The following is a 19,766-nucleotide window of genomic DNA, read 5'->3' on the forward strand; positions in this document are numbered from 1 at the left end:
GTGAAATTTAGATGATTAAATCACTCCAGATAGTGTGGACATACCCAAATCTTTGTTTCTTTAATTCTAGTAATAATGTTGGTATTAATCATCTTTTGCCAGCCTAAAACAGGCTGGCAAAAACATGTTTCCTGTTTCAGGCTAATTTGAAAATTACTTTTAAGACTCCATTTGAGTTGATTCTTACTCAGGCAAACTTGATACAGGACAGAACGGACAACTTTAAAAACTTAATACAGATAACCCAGCCTACTCACAGCTCAGTATTTGTGGAGAATTTGCCTATTCATAGATGTTTTTCATGAAACATAGCTAAATATTATAGATTGAGAAGCTGAAATTCATCTTCAACTTTCTAGTCATTGAAAGTTGGCTGAAAGGAAGACTGTAGACTTTACCTTCTGCAGGACAGTGGACATCCTCACAGAGACAGACAATCATTTAGAAAGACCAGTCTGCTTTGGACTTTTAGAGAAAGCTAGAGTACTCCATATAGAAAGACCTCAGGCTAGGATTGCTGCAAGGCAACAGTGCTGCCAACTGTGTCTGTTCAGCTAAATTTCACACAGTCATACACAACTTTTATTAAACCGTCGTTGAAGAACATCACAACTTTCTGTGCTGTCACAATTGAAAGCAAAAGGGGGTGACTATGCATAGAAGGAATCTATTTATAAATCCCAGAGTTGAAGCAGAAACCAGTCGATGATAGAGGATCTGGAACTAAACAATAAAAGCAGGGTTTTTTTCTGTGGTTTATGAAGAAAATTCACCAATAAATGACCAAGAGTTTATGTAGAATGAGCGATTCCTAGAAATACCACACTGAACTCTTAATCTTGTTACTGAAGAGCACTAATGGTTCCTTCAGTAGTTCTTGGTGTAGCGCCACCACAGGCAAGGAGGGGTCTACTTTTCCTGTGGTTAACTGCATGGATGGATTAGCTAGAATAAAGACAATCCTTCAAAAAAATTCTCACATTCTGTTTATAGCAAACAGTGAGTGACGATCATTCAAACTGTGATTTTCAGGGGTTTGATTGGACGAGTAATGTCTGTCAGCTGCATTCCAGAGCCAGATAACTTTACACTGAATGTGTTTAGTTGTGTTTACTCAGAGAAATTATTCTGTTTCCACCACACCCACTGAGACAGAGGAAGGATTTACACACACACACAGAGTGTATGCATGTTCTGTCTTGCACCCACTGGCCAGTGTGATGCCAGCAGGGATGCGGCCAGGAATAGTGGGCCCCCTGACAAAATTTGTTTGGGCCCCCCTGCGCAGCTGCTGTTACAATTTTATGAGTCTATTTGACCCATAAAAAGCATCACAATTTTAAAGGCTTGCATCTGCCTTGCTTTCTTTGGTTCAATACTGATAATTAGCACAGTATTTACTGCTCATGAATTTAACATCAAATAGTCCACATCCAGTATGCAAGTAGGTTGTTTAAACTTTTTCTATTAGTTTTAGATTACTGAAATGTCTCTCCCCATGAGCAACAGTCAAAAGGAATGTGCAAAATATACATAAAACAATCCAGACTACTCAAAAAATGCTATGTAGTTGCATTTTATCCAAGATGCAGCACATAACTTTAATAAAAAATGTTTTCTCCATATTTGTTAAAGCTGTCACCATGTCATAGTAGTTTATGAGACAGATAAAATGTGAAAACAATCAATATCCTCTATCTCCTTCCTGAATTACTATTACTGGTTAAAGTAATGCACCGTTCTGACTAAAACAACCAATCAGAACCAGGAGGAGGGTCTTAGCGCTGCCAATCAACTTTATTCACTCACTGCTAAATGTGCTAATGGTGGAGAAACAACTTATCAGTACAAAAAACTGTTTATCTGCCGTCATTGGTAGCTGTGCTAACTAAACTGAGCATTCATAGTTTGAATCTGCACAGCTCTGTGCTATGCTAGCTGCAGCACGACACAAATCAAGGGGGAGGAAGGATGAGCAGTACCACATGAGATTGTGATTGACAGCACGAAAACTCTCCTGCCACTGACTGGTTGTTTCTAGAGAGCAGTGGGAGAAAGCAGAGGAAATAGATTTTCCACAGATTACCTCTCATACCATACTGTCACAACATAATGACAGTTTTAAAAAATATAATATTTATATAAAAGTGACATACTGCAGCTTTAATTTCACTCAGGAGAGAACAGGTCAGGAGGGACGTGGGTTAGAGCTGCTGACGATTGACTCATCTGTGAAGTGGTAAAAGGTACAAGGGACAAGTTAAATATATGAATATGTTGGTATTTTTTTCCTTAATTCATTAAATGCTAGTGAAATGGAGGCAAACAGTAGTCTGTAGCTAAGCTAATTATGCTAAATGGTTGATGATCTCACACAGTCTACCCACCTCTCTTGGAGAAAAACTGGGTTATAAATTGACACACTTGCTTTTTTCTCTCTCTCCTCTCTATTTTTTTTTTTGAAAACCTGATTTTCTAACTTTTCTTAGCAGCATAGCAACAGCCACAATTGTTCACGTCTTCCACTGACTGTTGCTAACAGCGCCACTCTCAAGCGCACCAAGCAGGAACTAACCATTTAACGCAGATAAGGGAGGGGTGGGGTGTTGAGCAAATATGGATGTGTGTTTTTTGATCTGGGAGTGTGAACATTACATTTTTACTGCTAATTGACAGGGGTCCCGATTTTTTATTTTTATTTCTATGAACAAAAAATAAATAATTAAATTGTGGAGGACCCCCTGTTGGTCAAGGCCCCTAGAACTGTCATCACTTTTCCCCCCCATACCGCCCCCTAGACGACAGAGGCAACAAATGTTATAGTTGGTCATGGGTAATGCCAATTATCTACCTGTGTGGATGGAAAATATTTAAACTTCCAGAAAACAAATTATAAAAGAAATCATCATTTTACGAGTTGCATGAAAACTTTACCACAGTGACAAAGGGAAGCAGTTCAAAAGATGCACACAATAGATAAGTAACCTAAAAGAAAACTGCTCTTACAAAGGACAGGAAACCATGTGAAAAGTGATTATCTAACTGAAGATGTTAAAGCTGCTCTGTGTGAACCGGTTAATGTTATCACTTTAGCTACTTTTCATTGATTTTGTTGACGGCCTATAGAATTCTGGAATTGGTTAATTTCTTTGGAGTTGCGCAACAAAACAAAACAAAAAAAGAAAAACAATTAATTGTTTATTGAAACAGTACTGAAGTCAATTAAGTTTAATTGACTGTCAAACTTAGATATAACTTGAAATTAACTTTAATTTGACCTGTAACATTGATCTGTAACTTTATTTGGATCTGTTACATTAATGTGATCTTTAACTTGAAATTCATTTGAATGATTCCTGAGAAATACTCTATGGAATATAGCTATAATTTTTTTTAATTTTTGAATGTTTAGCTATTTTGGATAACAGTTTAACCCTGTTTAAATGTGAATGCTAATTTGTTTTTATTTTTATTTATGACCTTGTTTAGGTCAGGTCTTTTTTTCCACCCCGTTTCAACCCAGGATGGCGAGCTACCGGATCACCGCAGCTTTGCGGTAGGACTTAATTGAACCAAACTACTTTATTCATTCTGGACATATTGCCCTGGATCATGGACTAAAACCAGTCAGATTATTGATTGATGGACCATTAATCACCCTGGATTCAAGAACAGACTTAAAATAGGAAAAAACTCTTGGGTGTCATCAGGGTTCATTGTTTTGTTGTTGTTGTTTTTTTTTCTTGTTTTGTCTTTTGGTTATACTCATAGAAAATCACTATTACTATAAATAATAGTAATATTGAATACCTTCCTAAATATATGCAAAAATGTAAGCTTGAATACAATAACTTGAACTTACTTCCTGTCTGATGGTGTTTTATTCACACACGGGCTCCACAGCTGAACCTTTCTGACCACCTATTATCATATTTGGCCGTAGTCAGGCGCCTAGCCTTAATTAGCATTACAATAGCAAACTGAAAGAACGAGTTCACAAACAACGTTGAAGACAGCTTATTCATATAGTCCATTATCTGTCTCATAGATCCCGGCAGCAGCAATTTTGTTGATAAATATTTATCTTGTACATTGGTCAACAGTATCAATATATTTTTGCTGGTCTGGAAGTCATGGCCCATCTGTGCTTTGGGCTGCACTTCGTTAGGAGAATAAAAAATATTAAATCTTTTGACTCGTTATATTCTCTCTTCTGCCCGGATTCAATAATGCTGTGCACAAAACCGAGACCACACAGAGGTATCACTGCCATACATAACCAGAATTTATTCAAACAGATGCATACAATCACCACAGCAGCACATCACAAAACATCAGAAACTCAAAGCACAAACAAAACATCAATTACCTGAGGGAAGTGGACAAAAACTAGTAAAAGATGGAAAAATACAAAAAATAAGAAAAGGCAAAGACGTCTTTGGAGATGGCTCATGCAGATGCAAACAGCATTTTGAGTCGTTACTCTTGTGTATAAACTTTTATAGAAAAGGCGTGTTTTTCTCTTTAATATATGCATTAAGGAGGAGCTCTGCTTATCCAACTGGAAGCCATCCTGAACTTTCTTTTGAAGTTGTAAGCTTCCTCGCCACCTGTTAAAATATAAGGGAGCAGCTGTTCCTTTACTAAACGATGCGAGAGCAGAGTTCCTTCAGTCTTGCTCTTTGAAACAAGATTTTCCTGATTTACTGGCCTGAACTCAGTGGCCTTTCTAGCCCTACGCGCTACGCAGCCGTGGTGAGCTGCTATCAACCCGGGTCTTTCTAAAACGTCCTCTACCCGATTCCATGTCCTTAGAAGCAAAAGCGCTTTCAAAAATACAGACACGAGTGAAAAGACGCGCATTATAAGCTGAACAATTTCAGTTAGGATGGATACTGTGTACATCGATCAACAAATAAAACGTGTCCGTCGCGGCGCAGTGTGCTGCTGTATGATAGACAGAATGGGTCAGGAGAGGAACTGCAAACCCGTTAGAACCAGAAATCAGCGAATCTTCATCCTCATTCTTCTCCTGAGGCTGATATGGTACAGAACATTTAGCTATGACTGATTAAGTTTCTTATTGTGATTTTAGTTGACTATTGTGGTTTTGATTGTTTGTTTTGGTCTGTGGGCTGGAAAGATGGCGCCGAGCGACCGCGTGAGACGTAAACGTCATACGCAGTGATGTAGGTTCCAAAGCTCTATATCTGAGTTCTCATGCATAGTTTTACTCAAAATCTTCAAATCTTCTAAAGCTTTAGTCACAGAGCCATCAGGGGCTGTATTATTTGGAATAAACACAGTATGTAGCAAACCTCAGAAAACGTATAGAATACTCCTCCATTTTTAGCTAGGAGCTTGTCCAGTGCCATCCTATTTTTGATCGTCGTTAAAGAAGTGGGGGCCAACTGGTCCTTCAAGCCTTCAACAGCGTCCCTAGTCAGGTTGGTTAACCTTAAAACATTATAATGGACATAATTAATCATATCTACATTTTTATTTGGCATCACAGGAAATAATGCTGATATGACAGGTAGATTCTCAAAACCTGCTGCAATTTCATCAGATAATTTGTATTGATCCGAAACACCTCTCAGCACACCTATCGCATCAATATAAGTGGGAGAGATAGATGTTAAGTCAAATGTATTAACAGAACGTTTACGAAGCACCTGTCACCTGCTCCTATGTGTAAGTGAGCTGGGCACCTGTCCTGGACTTACAGGGTTAAGTCTTTGTCCTACAACCTTGAGTGGGGCTGCAAGACGCATCATAGCACACACTCCCACAGCTTTATGGGGAATTCGTACATGCAATCTATCACGTCCACAATAATAATAAAGCCCAGATCTTGCCCAATTTCCGACCCTGGATGCTATCAAAGTAACATTACACCAATCACTAGAAATCTGCCCTACATTAAAATCAGGTTTAAGGTATAAAAGTGCCTGTTTGAGTGTAATTATTATTAGGTAGATATATTTTAGCAAGCACAGTACAAAGGTGAAAAGTGTGATTAACTGATTCTCTAGTTAATCCCAGCATGCAGTTAAAGCCCCATTTATCATCCGGATGAAATGGGGCAGGTGAGGAAGTAAACAAGACACGCCTCCATGGTGTTGACATTTTATGTGCTTATAGACCTTGGGATAGTATCACATACCAGCAAACTGTTGATTAGGAGAAACTATCTGACTCTTTGCCAATATTTACTCTTTTTATGGTTCCCCAGTCTAAGAGTGCAGGTGTGACCTTAAGGGATTAAAACTGTTGCCGGTTGATTCATGTTTCGACCCTGAGGTTGAAAGTTTATCCTGGGAAGAAAGTTGAGGAATATTCCATAAAGGCTGTGACTCATGGATATCAGCGCCAGACACAGCAGATTACAGATTATCTATAGGAGTTTTAGTCTATTTTTAAACAGACACAAAGCAACTTACTCATCATTTCTCACCTGTATTACTAAAAATGATATCATTCAAATGATGGTTTATTCAGGTGGGCTTACTCAGTCACAGGGGATACGTGACCTTTCTAGGTAAGAAGGAAGAGTCATTACTTCTGCTGTAATTCAGGAAAGTTTAGTCATGTTTTGTGCTTATGTTGAAATCTGCAAAAATAAAACAGTGAAGCAGATCCCAGCAAAATCACAAAGTAACCTTCAAATCTCATATAAATGAATGTAAATGTCAGAAAGAGAGGTAGATAACAAACTTAACTTTGATTACAAAATTCTTTTCTTTAGCAACTAAAACAGTCACTACAGCCACATTGCATAAGTATGGTTGCTACTCAAAGCACCCTTGCCTTTAGATTTTCAGGATAAAAATATTCTCTCAACACTTTATCTGACAGCGGGAAAGAGTTTTGCAACTCATCTCACAGTCCAAGAAGAAAATAAAAACAGATGTGCATACTTTACTCGCAAATCTCTTGAAAAAGTACTGACAATATAAAAACAATAAAAAATCTTACTGAACTTCTTAAGTCAACATTAGTAGAAGCTTTAAATCTAGAGTTACAACCACATTGGCACTTCTTTTTACATCTAGGATACAAAATGAATTTAAATATTCCTCATGTTTTTGGTTTTCAAAGCATGATTTAACATAAAGCCTCCTTTGGGCCTCATATCCGAGGCACAGTCAGTCTGGTTGCTGCACAGCAGCTATCGGCTCATAAACACCCAGCAGAACTTGAAGTCACTTCTTTAAATGACTTTGTTGCGCTCTGGTTGTGTTGTGTTTCCCGTTGAGCTGCTGATTTGCTCCGGGGTTTCTTTAACGCAAAAAGATAAGTACTTGGAGACATAAAGTGCTTTAAACTTGGTGCTACAGAAGCAGTAAACCACCGGATCCAGCAGACAGTCCAGGTAGGAGAGGACCATGAGGCCGTCAAATACTGCTTCTGCCTTAAGCTCGTGATATTCCTTATAATACGCATGGCCTTTGACCCTAAAGAACAGCAGCACCATCCTGGCGATGGTGCACGGCAGGAAACAGAAGGAGAAAACCACCATGACGGCGGTCACGAGGAGGACCGCTCTCCTTAGCTTCGTCTTATCCCCAACGGTTTTCTTCTTCAGTCGATTGACGATGCGAACGGTGCAGTAGACCAGGATGATGAAGGGAATGAGGATCTGGGTGAAGAAAACTGCCTCTCTGACTATGTTCTCAGTTTTCTGGAAAAGTAATAAAACGAAAAACAAACTGAGATTGTCATAAACACCAACAACCCAACAGAATGTTCATTAAAAAAATCAGCCAGTAGCTTGATAGTCTTTTCCAAGACTTTCAACCAAATGATTAACTCATTTCCTTATTTTCTAATCTGTTCAGAGTAAATAATTGAAATACTGTCATAAGCTGTGACTCTTTTTCCTATAAAGGAGTTAAACTGGTTGCAAAAGAGTTTCAATATAAGATTTCATATACCTTTTATGAATCACATTTTCTATGTTTTTCCCATTTCACACTGGTGATGCAAAAAGAGCCTTACCGCCTCCCAAGACGTCTTATTGTCCGTGTTAGTCGTGTTATCGTTGTCGAGGCTGTTGCAGCAGTCAAAGTTCCTCATCATGGTGGGAATGGTGAGAGGCAGAAGCAACACCCAGATGAATATCGAGATGTAGGGAGATTTCTTCAGAGCCTTCAGGAGGTTTTTTCTGCCTGGATGCACCACGTTATAATATCGATCGATAGAGGTCACCGTTAGGAATGCGATGCTGGCGCCACGATTTAAAAACAACATAAACAGCATCCCTTTGCAGATGAAGTTTTCCTCACTCCTCCTTTGTTCATTAATGAAGTTATGAATCTTGATTGGTAAACAGATAAGCAGCAGAATGTCAGCCAGCACCACGTTGAAGAGGAAAATGATGTTGCTGTTGGATTTCCAGAACTTGAGCTTGAATATGAAGAGGTGGAGGACCGATGCGTTCAGAGGCAAAGCCAAGATAAAAATCACAATCATCACAGCTGCGTAGAACTTATACAGAACCGGGTTATGAGCCTGACAGTCAGTGATGTTGTTTGGTGCAGTAGTTGAAAGCGACATCATTAGGTCTGCAAATGAAAAGGTAGCAGAATTATAAGAACTGTTATTCCCTAAAACTGAAGAACAAATTGTTCCATAAATGTTGAGATCAGCTGGTAGATCAAACCTTACCCTCCAAACAACAGACAAATCCTATTGAACAAGTTTCTTCTTTGCCTTTGTTATTCTTCAGCGCTCTGGTTTCAGTCCTGGTGTGTGTAAAAAATTGTGTTTTAAAAAGTGTCTGTCCTGCTCTGTGCGACAGGATCTGCGCTGGAAGCCTTTCTCGCAGTAGTTCAGGTCAAATGAGCAGCATTCCCTCTGAGTTTTTGCTCTCTCCTGAATCTGTGGCTCCTCCTTATTGCCTGAGGAGGTGAGTCATCAGCTGCTTTTCCACTTCTGGACCAGTTTGCGAAATCTTAAAAAACATTCATAGTTCTGCTTCTGTTAGAGGGGCTAAACAAAACCTGGTTGCATATAAAACCAAACTTCACAGTGCTTGGATTCCTGAATGCCCAACTGGAAACTTGTGAAGCTTTGACAAGTCGAAGTAGGAGTCGTGTCAAGACACGTTAACTTGACCTAATTTGAAAGCCAGCTGGAGCAGAAAAAAAGCATTTCACCTTCCAGCAGAGCATGTCACTTCTTTAATTCACATTTCTTTAATGCATAAGAAATGGAGGGTTGCCTTTGGGCCTCAAAGTCTGCATGCTTTGAACGTCTCTTCTATCCCAGCAATAAGTCCAGACAATGTTGCAGATTGAAATATGAGGTCAAGGTCTGGTTCAGAGTGGGGCCTCTTCCCGGACCTAAAGGTGAAATTTAGATGATTAAATCACTCCAGATAGTGTGGACATACCCAAATCTTTGTTTCTTTAATTCTAGTAATAATGTTGGTATTAATCATCTTTTGCCAGCCTGCAACAGGCTGGCAAAAACATGTTTCCTGTTTCAGGCTAATTTGAAAATTACTTTTAGACTCCATTTGAGTTGATTCTTACTCAGGCAAACTTGATACAGGACAGAACGGACAACTTTAAAAACTCAATACAGATAACCCAGCCTACTCACAGCTCAGTATTTGTGGAGAATTTGCCTATTCATAGATGTTTTTCATGAAACATAGCTAAATATTATAGATTGAGAAGCTGAAATTCATCTTCAACTTTCTAGTCATTGAAAGTTGGCTGAAAGGAAGACTGTAGACTTTACCTTCTGCAGGACAGTGGACATCCTCACAGAGACAGACAGTCATTTAGAAAGACCAGTCTGCTTTGGACTTTTAGAGCAAGCTAGAGTACTCCATATAGAAAGACCTCAGGCTAGGATTGCTGCAAGGCAACAGTGCTGCCAACTGTGTCTGTTCAGCTAAATTTCACACAGTCATACACAACTTTTATTAAACCGTCGTTGAAGAACATCACAACTTTCTGTGCTGTCACAAAGCATAGAAGGAGGGAGAACACGAATTTGTTTACAAATCCCAGAGTTGAAGGGAAAACCAGTTGACAGTAAATAGAGGATTTGGAACTAAACAATAAAAGCAGGTTTTTTTTCTGTGGTTTATGAAGAAAATTCACCAATAAATGACCAAGAGTTTATGTAGAATAAACGATTCCTAGAAATACCACACTGAACTCTTAATCCTGTTACTGAAGAGCACCAACGTGGAATCTGCAGAGTTTAAACTCTGATTATTTAACCCAGTGGAACATTTAATAGAGCTTTATTGGGGATGAGAAAAATATGCAGCCAGCTGAGAACATAAACAATCAGACTGCTGTTCTCAGGCAGTGAAGCCCAGCCGTGACATCACTAGCACTCGGAGTAAAGCTCCTTGCTGCTATAACTCTTTCTTCAGGCGACTCCTCTCACTTTGAACCGGGCCGTCTCTCACGAGGTTGATAAGTTTTGCTGTTGCAGGATTTCTCCTGTTCCACCTTCATCATTTCTCCCACATTAACCAACATTTAATCTAACTGACAACATATACAGATTAAAAGATTATCCTAACATTAATATTTCATTAATTTTACAAAGCTATCAAAGAAGCAGAACAGCAAACTAAAAGCATGAACACACTAGCATGTTATTTGTTGCGTATGATTGGATTGAACTGACTTTTCTTTTCTTCTTAAAGGTGCTTTGAGACAACATGTGTTGTGAATTGGTGCAATAAAAACAAACTGAATTGAATTAAATAATTTAGCCAGCACTCTTTTTGGTAGCAAGTAGTTAGATTTACTTCAGTAACACTTTAGGAAAAAAACTACTTTTTTGGAGTACTTTTACTACACTGCACTTTTTACTTTTACTCAGGTAAGCATTTTTTTAAACTTGAGTAAAATTTCTGGTTACTCAGCCCACTGTGAGTAACTTCCCTGAATGAAGAACAAGCTTGTTTTAACTAAAATTCCTCCAGAACCGGATGCACACCTGTAGTTTATAATGAAGTTTCACAAGCTTTACTTTGAAAAAAAAAATCTTTTGCCTGATTTTATTTTGTAATTATGTTATCTATGTGAATTATTTTCATTTGATCTTTAAAACACCAAAATTTCAACATGTCTTGATATTTTTAAATATTAAATAATTGATGTTTTGATCAGTTATTCAGTACTTGAGTCGCCTTTTTGCCCAAATACTGTTTTACCCTTACTTGAGGAATTTCTTGTACGACTACTTTTTACTTTTACTTGAGTAAAAATATGTTGTAGTGCTATTTTTACTTGAGTAAATCCTTTGTTTACTTTATCCATCACTGCTTGCAGTAAGGAGGTCCTGGGTTTGAATCCCGGCCAAGCAGTTACAGACAATGGATGAACGGATGAATAATCTACTGGATTATGATGCTGTTAATCTCACAATGTTAGTAACATCCCAGTTTTGGTAAAATTGCATCAACAACACTGCATAGCTATAAATGTTGCAAAGTTTCAGTACCAATGTTGTAATAGAGAGACCACAACCGTCTGCTAATAACAAAAAGTCTAACTTTTTTTTCACATAACAAATGTGAGCACGACTACTTTTTTTAAATATCTATGATGGTCTGTTTCTGTGTTTAAAAATAAGATGCCACAGGAAACAGGACACTGGCCTTTGCTTCACACGTCCAGTTTGTTTTCCAGTATAGCATTAGCTTACATAATGGGAGCTCAACATTGACACTACTGTTTACATAACACCATTATTATCCAGCCTTTAGTGTCTGGAGAAACCGTCACACTGATGGATTACTAGAGAGGTGAATACCTGTGAGTCAGATGAACAAACAGTGTCCCAGACACTCATCACTGCTTGACCCTCAGATTTTTTATAAGCAGCTGATTCATTGTTGTTCAGTGCAAGAAGATTTTTATCAAACGACTCCTTTCAAATTTGTTCAACACTCATCTTCTGCTGCTCATAAATGATTCATTAAGGACTTTTGTCTCAGACAACTCATTAGTTGGAAATGATCATCACTGACAATCAAAGGCAGCTACAAATGTCTAAACTGCTCGATAAATCATTAAATCAGGTCATTAAATTCAATAACAAAAGTTTGGTGTTCTGTTCAAGCACTCCACGCCAAACCAATGCAATAAACGCTGCTTATTTGTATTTATCAAAAGTTAACATAGTACCAGAGGGATTTATAAATGACATGTTTAAGGGTTAGATTGAAGTCTGGACTTTGACTAGACCTTGTAAAATTCTGGTTTTATCCTTTTCAGCCATTCAGAAGCAGACTTGCAACATTATCTCTTTCATATAGAGATAATGTTGGCCGTAAAATCAGCCTTTTAAAATTATATTTTGAATGTACCCAGGTTATCTCCGATATGAACATCTTAGGTGTCAAATGCAAAAACAGATGAAATCCGTAAGGACAGTTGTCAGAATTGCGTTATGGATTCTAATAACTGCTGTGAAACGTGTCACCTGGCATTCAGTTACAATCTGACCAGGTGAGTTTTGAGTCTAATTTGATCATTGTTTTCATTGCCACTTGCGTTGTATTGCCTTTTATTTGTGTTTTTTAAAGAAGCACTAATTTTTTGAAAATAGAATACTGTCTTTATTTTGACAGTACATCCCTTAACTGGACTACAGTGTTTCCCACTGAGCCTGCCTGGAGAAATCAGGAAGTTATTGTTAATTTTCAGGCATTGAAGCAACACATTCCCAACCTTGAACATGGAAATTCAATCTGCAGGCCCTGATGAAACAAAAACACAGCTCCTTCTCCACACAAGCAGCAGGTCGAGACCCGGAAAAAACGCAGGCCCAACTCGGTCAGAGTTCAGCATCATGCTGGAACCACAGCTGCGTCTTGTCACAGAGTGCCAAACACAAGTCGAGCCTTAACACCTCCGAAACGCCGTGCAGTTCCCATGCATTCCACAGCAGGAACTACTGGTAGCAGCAGTGGCTGCACTGAGGATGAAGATAACCCATCCTCCCAGTGTCACCAGTTTCCCAAGCTCACAGACCTGCATCCCATCTTCTGCCTCTATGATTCCCACTTGGACATACATTGGAGGGTAATTATATCAACAACACTCCCAGCGAATTTCCTGACTGAATCCAAAGCTTCGATAAGATGAGAAAATCAATATTGACTGTGGAAACTTTTCTCTAAACCTCAATATCATATTCAACTCCCATAGGCACTGGATCATTAGTTTTTAAATGAAACACATTTCCTTCTGCCTGAAGAGGATTTTAGAGCACTGAGCAACAATCCACTCCTTTTTCCTTTTAGCCCAGTTAAAATCCTTCTGATTCAGACTCCATCCTCAGTTCACACCTTGTGAATCTACTTCAGCGTCTTGAATGAACAAGCCTCTGAAAGTTCCAGTTACCTCTGTTGTTTGTTTACCATTTTTGCAACGTTTTCCACTCAACTTTCCAATAATACTGGGTACAGCAGTCGCTGCTTCATTAGCAATGGTATTTTATAGCTTACACTCTGTGTGGAGGGTGTTAAGACTCTCAATCCTACTGTCCCCCTTATGATGAGAAACAAAGTTAGTGATTTTCATCATTTCTGTGAGGCATTATTATGACATGCAGTAAAGAAAATAGGTATTTGATTGATCCATCCATTTTCTTTACACCCTTGTCCCTGAGTGGGGTTGGGAGGGTTGCTGGTGCCCATCTCCAGGTATCATTCCAGGCGAGGTCACCCTGGACAGGTTGCCAGTCTGATGCACGGCAACACAGAGACACACAACCATGCACACACATACTCACACCTAGGGGCAATTTGGAGAGGTCAATTAACCTGACAGTCATGTTTTTGGACTGTGGGAGGAAGCCAGAGAAAACCCACACATGCACAGGGAGAACATGCCAACTCCATGCAGAAAGACCAGGGCTGGGAATTGAACCCAGAACCTTCTTGCTGCAAGGCAACAGCTCTACCAACTGCACCACTGTGCAGCCTAGGTATTTGATATATCACCAATTTTTAAAGTTTTCCAACTTACAAAGAATGGAGATGTCAATAATTATTATCATAGGTGTACCTCAAATGTGAAGGACATAATCTGCCAAACATTCAGAAAATCACCATGAGCAAGACCAAAGAGTAATAAAAGTAATCAACCCAACCTCTTTCCCTATTGCTGAAACTGAAGGAGTCTCAGTGGAGACCTTGGGAGACGGAGTGGCTTCATACCTCAGTCAGGTCAGATCTTCTTTTCCTCCAAGTGGATGGATGGCTCTTCAGTTGCCAAGTTATTTGCCTTTTTTTTTTGGAGATTGAGCCACAGCTGATGAGAAAAGTCTTTTGAGCTTAGGCGTTGAATCCTTTTTGTAATGTCCCCGGTTCCTTTGCTCAACTTGTAGGTTCTTTGTCTGTCTTAATCTTGGGTCGACGTCTGGAAGAAACAGCCACACTTCCCCCTTCTTCACTTCTTTATATAGTTTGTTTAATAGACAGATGTCTTTAATTGGTTGTAGACTCCCTTTATGGGCTGGATGCTTGGGTAGATTATTTCAAATCCCCCGTCCGTTGCTTATGAGAAATGATGTCATTCGGTTTGCATTCTTGTTCAAGAACCTTCACTTTCCCAGCCCAAAGCCTCTGATTATAGTTCCCTTTTCTCAGCTGTATTCTTATCTATTATCTGTTGAAACACTTGATGTCTCAATGGCATATGATTACTTAATCATTTTTGATCCATTGGTGATCGGACACTAACACAGTTTACTGTATATTCTCCTTAAGATTACATTGAAAATCCCAACTCATTAGTCATTAGGATCTTCGATTTAACAACAAAGGAATCACATTACTTTAGATTTAATCATCAAATCAGCAATACTATGAGAACTGCATGTAGCATTAGCCTCTCTCCAATAACCACTAGATCCCACATGGATAAGCGGGTATAGACGATGGATGGACGAAGCATACGGAGAGGCTTTGAATTAAAGTTTTTATCTAACAGTAGAAGGTTGTTTCGAAATGGTCAGGTTTTGAAATAACTAAAGGTTTAAAAATGCTGAAACTGACATTCAGTCTTTTACTTTTTTGGGGTCTAGTGGCCTTTATTTGATAGCTAATTGACAGGAAAGTGGGTAATGAGAGAAAGGGGAAGACATGCAGCAAAGGTCGCCAAGGCCATGAATCAAACCTGCGACAGCTGCATTCAGGACTAAGGCCTCCATATGTGTGTTGTGCTTAACCCCTGCACCACCACAGCACACCCAGTCTTTTACAGTTTGATCAATGAACACAGATTGCATCAGGACCTCAAAATGTATATGACCTTCTCAGAAGCTGGGGACACGTCACGTAATCTTCATCTTTCCCCTTACTTCCCCCAGGATAAGAAGAAAAGATGAAGCTAATCTAATAGTAAGGCCAAAATCGATATAAGATACTTCTGTTTCCGATCAGTTATGAATCATTTTGTTAACATTGGAATACAGAAACACTTGGAGATTATGCTGCTGTTGGACACATTCTTGAATCTGTTATTTTTGGACTTTTCTCAGCTGGTTTTAAAACAGTTCATTCTTTCCAGTTGAGCTCAGTTTGCCATGAAACAGAACTGGGTGTTGTAATATCTTGGCCTGACTTTAAACTCCTCATGTTTTAATCCCAGAGTTTAATTTTTGCTTGAGCTGTCCATTCATTGTATTGTAATTATATTTTACATTTATGTCCTGTGTGTATTTTGAGCTCAGCTTTGCCAGGTTCTTATTGGGTTTGTCTTCTACCTTAGTTTCATATATTAGAGGTTCGTCTTTGAATCCTCGCTGTCCAACAGCACAAAGATGAAAACTGACACACAGTTGCATTTAGTTTCACCACACCTGATTCAAATCAATGACTTAATATGAGACTGGTGCAGAATTTGATGACCCACTTTGGAGGTTATTCATCTATTTCATTCAGGTGTGATGGAGCAAAGATGCATCTAAAAGTTGCGAAACAATGGCTCTCATGGACAGTTACCAAAGGTGTAGCATTACAAAATGTAGAAAAACATATTTTGTACATTTATGAAAGCATATTAGAGCAAATAGGAAAAAATAAATACATTTCTGCCAACAAACTAAAATTTTTACAATGATCTCAGAAATTTTCTAAAAGAACAAGGACATTTCTGAGTTCTAAAAGTTAACAATTTGCAAGGAAAAGCAAAGAAAAAATTAGGAAATTTGAGCTTGAAATGTCAAAACCTTTCTAAAAAAAATCAAATTGTGAGATTTTCTAGAAAAAAACTTTGAAATTTCTGAGTTTCAGAATCAGAAAATTATTAACTTTTAAAACTCAGGAAATTGTACAATAGTAAAATCAAAATTTCACCTATTGAAATTTTCATGTTTTTTTGTTTTTTTGTTTGTTTGTTTGTTTGTTTGTTTGTTTTTTCAGAAAATTTGAGATTACTTTAAAAATTTCTGACTATTCTTGCCACTTTTCAACTCTTCAAGCTCAGAAATGTATTTATTTTTTCTAAAATATTTCTGAGTTTTGGCAGAAATTTGCTCTTTTTTCTATCTGTAATGGTCTTTATACACTGCCATAACATTTGATATAATTGCTTAGAGCTAAGAAATTCTCCAACAGGAAGAAATACACCTAGTGATCTCACACATGCTGAAAAAGTTTCAGCAAAAGAAGGCAAATAAATTCAAATGTCCTGGGTTCAATTCTCGTCACCCTGCGAGAGGCAGGGTGATCCCGCCTCTCGCCCGAAAGGTTTGCTGGAGGTAGACACCAGCACCCCACTAGGGACAAGAAGATGGATGGATGGATGGTGAATGTTCATTCTTGTATATTGAGGTATTTGGGTTGGAAGAGTATGTCCAAAGTTTTGGGGAATTTTTCAATTCTTGTTTTTATGAAGGTATTTTTTCTAAACAGTGAAGAATGTCCACTATTGGATTTTCCTGGAGGCCTTTTGCTGAGGCATTAAATCTTTTAATGTCTTTCATGATGAACTATGCTTTTGATGTTTTTTATGTTGCCTAAAGTGAGTTAGATGATGAATTAACTGTTTCTGAAAACAGGAAGTCAGTCTGATAATGTAAAGGAACTAAAAGAAGCACAGATAATTTGGGGGATTTTACAAGTTCAAACCTTTTGCGGTTGTTTGACGGCTTGCAAGCAGAGCTTTAGCAGCAGATTATTTGGTTTCATCTGATAATATTTAAGTTTCCTTCTTGTCATTTTATCAGTTGCTGCCTGTTTTTGCTTTCTTACTGGTTTACTATGTTTGTCTCCGGAGAAGCTTATGAGCAAACAAGATAATCTGCAGATCTGTACCACAAGAAGCCAATGCTGTGCCAATCTCCTCTTGCTTCATATGCAAGGCGTAGGAAATGATAGGTAAAAAAGCGTTGTAATGGTGTCAAGGTTGCCTGCATGCATGTTTTTGTGGATGTACTGCAGTTAGCCTGAGTTGGTTTGTACCAGAGGTTTGCAGCTCCAGTGCCACTGTCCTGCGACTTTTGGATGCATTCCTGCTTCAACATAAGTTGCAGACCTTTGGTTTACACAAACATATTTCAAATGTTGTATTATAGATTATAACGATAGCTTTATCACACTCTCGCCAATGAAATGAATATTTTTAATCTAACATACCTGCATTTTTCTTCACTTCTTGACTCCAAAAACATTGCATGATTTGCTGGGAGTATCTCAGTATTATTAAGAGGGAACATCTCAGCCCGTCTGCCACACACTTGTAGTCTATTTGACAGAGCACAGAGGTGACGGTGCAGTGATAAGGTTCTATTGCAACATTGATGTCTGCAGTTGTACCAAAACACTGGTATAATGTGGCACTGAGGGAATAATCAGGCCTGAATTTAATCTATAGAACTGCACACAAAAACTTCTGGACAGAAAACAAAAGTAAAATCTGGAACAACTTGAAAAACCCATTCAAGGTTGTGCCAAAGCAAACCTACAAACACAGTATGGGAACAAAGAAAGAAAACTGTTTTGTTTTGATTGCTCACTTATTAACTGTTTGCAAGTTGGATAACTATCAGGATTTGCTCACTGTTGTGCTACTGCTTATTCGTATTAGTAATATAAGCTCTTATCTTCCTTCATCTCCCCAGGTGTGATGAAGGAAGTACGAGTCGGACCAAGAAGACAGACAAGTATCAAAACATGTTCGTAGCTTCTTAGCAGGGGCGCAACTACATAATATTCAGGTGGATGCGAAAACATAAATCGGAACCCCCCCAACCCCCCAAGGAAGGTATGTAAGGGTGAAGGAGCGTAGAAAACATACGGTCGCTCTACCCGTATGAGCGACCGTATGTTTAACCCCCCCCAGCCGAAGACACGTGAGAGGTAAAACTCGCTACATTTACATATGCGCGAGGTGAAGTGTATGTGAAGGCATCATCGGGGCGCCGCCCCCTCCAGACTGCGATTTGACGCCCCCTCTGGTGCAGCGCCCCTATGCGTTGCATGCGCTGCATACCCACTTTTTGCGCCACTGCTTCTTGGGATTGTCTTTCTGGCTTGATTCAGCAAACAAAGACAGGTAGGCGAGTGATTAGCAAAACAAAAGGAAGTACGGCAAAAACAAGAAGTGGATTATCCGGCACTGGTAGTTTCTCTTCCTCTTCAGAGATTTGGACTTTGAAATCCTCAGTGCTAGTTACTTTTAACTTAGTTTTGTCTTGTATCCAGAAAACTAAGATATTTACACTAGAAAATAGACAAAAATATTTGGAAAGATTTTGTATTTTTGCATTGAAGTTCCAGTTATTATTAATCTTACTAAACATGGGTTTTAATTTTGATTTATAGGAACTCAGTGTTTCAGCACTTTTGCAGTTTTCTGGAAGTTTGATCCAGATTGGAGCAGCATAAAAACCGAATGCTGCTGCTTCGTGTTTGAGGAAGATTGATACGAGAAGTCTGTAGTGTATTTTGGTGCTAAGCCATTCAGTGACTGAATAAACTGACAGAAGTATTTTAAAGTCTATTCAAAGCTGAATTTATCTTCATGTTGACCACCTTTTTTGATTATGAGCATGACATAAATCATTTTAATGTTAGTGTAAGTTAAACAAAACATATTAAGAGGTTGAAATAACCTATGATGATGACTAGGTTTGATCTTTACACAGGGTTTATTCAAAATAATGTGCTAAAACCAGTTCTGCTCATCCATTAGATGTAGAAATATTTCCTTCCACTTTACAAGACAGCTTAAGCTGATGATAATGAAACCACAAACCTGTTTTACAACAATAAATCTCACACTGGCCTATTAAAAGACAAGTTTTACGAACTCTTTCTTAACTGCTACACATCACTGACTGTGTCTGCGTTGGAGTCGTGCCTGATTGTTTTGCTGTGTTGCTGAAAAGCTCCTTTCAGGATTCCTGTCAGCACACCGCCCACCCCTTCATGGACATGTCAGAACTGGTACCAGTGTTCCAGAGCTGTGAGTTTCAATAACACTGCAAAACACAAAAACTTTCCAAGCACTCTGTCTAGTTTCTAGTACAAAAATCTTAGGACAAAAGTAACTGACAAGAAACTTTTCAGCCATATATAGAAGATTGTTTTAAGTAAATAATTTCTTAATATTGATGAAACAGTTCTAGTTTCATTGGCAGATTAGTTCACTAATAATCTGTTAATTAATGTTATAAATGAAATAATCTGCCAGTAAGGAACTGAGGAATTACTGACTAAAAATAAACTAGAAACTGAACATAAAATACCTGGTAAGATTTTGTGTTTTTGC

General features: G+C 38.5%; 1 protein-coding gene across 2 annotated transcripts; it reads right to left on the reverse strand.

Moving 5' to 3' along the window:
- Window positions 1–5,129: 5,129 nt before the first annotated feature.
- Window positions 5,130–9,728, reverse strand: LOC103129227 (12-(S)-hydroxy-5,8,10,14-eicosatetraenoic acid receptor-like). 2 transcript variants are annotated; one of them, XM_007540241.2, is made up of 3 exons: window positions 8,671–9,728; window positions 8,002–8,567; window positions 5,130–7,684 (listed from the first exon to the last, which is right to left on the reverse strand). In XM_007540241.2, the coding sequence occupies exons 2-3, from the start codon at window positions 8,560–8,562 to the stop codon at window positions 7,214–7,216; spliced, it is 1,032 nt and encodes a 343-aa protein (XP_007540303.1). In that variant the 5' UTR covers window positions 8,563–8,567; window positions 8,671–9,728; the 3' UTR covers window positions 5,130–7,213. The 2 variants fall into 2 exon arrangements, with proteins under 2 accessions (XP_007540303.1, XP_016520385.1); XM_016664899.1 differs by having other exon boundaries at window positions 8,002–9,728.
- Window positions 9,729–19,766: the final 10,038 nt, after the last annotated feature.

The sequence above is a fragment of the Poecilia formosa genome, unplaced genomic scaffold (genome assembly GCF_000485575.1).
Source record: "Poecilia formosa unplaced genomic scaffold, Poecilia_formosa-5.1.2 Scaffold526, whole genome shotgun sequence".
NCBI lineage: Eukaryota > Metazoa > Chordata > Actinopteri > Cyprinodontiformes > Poeciliidae > Poecilia > Poecilia formosa.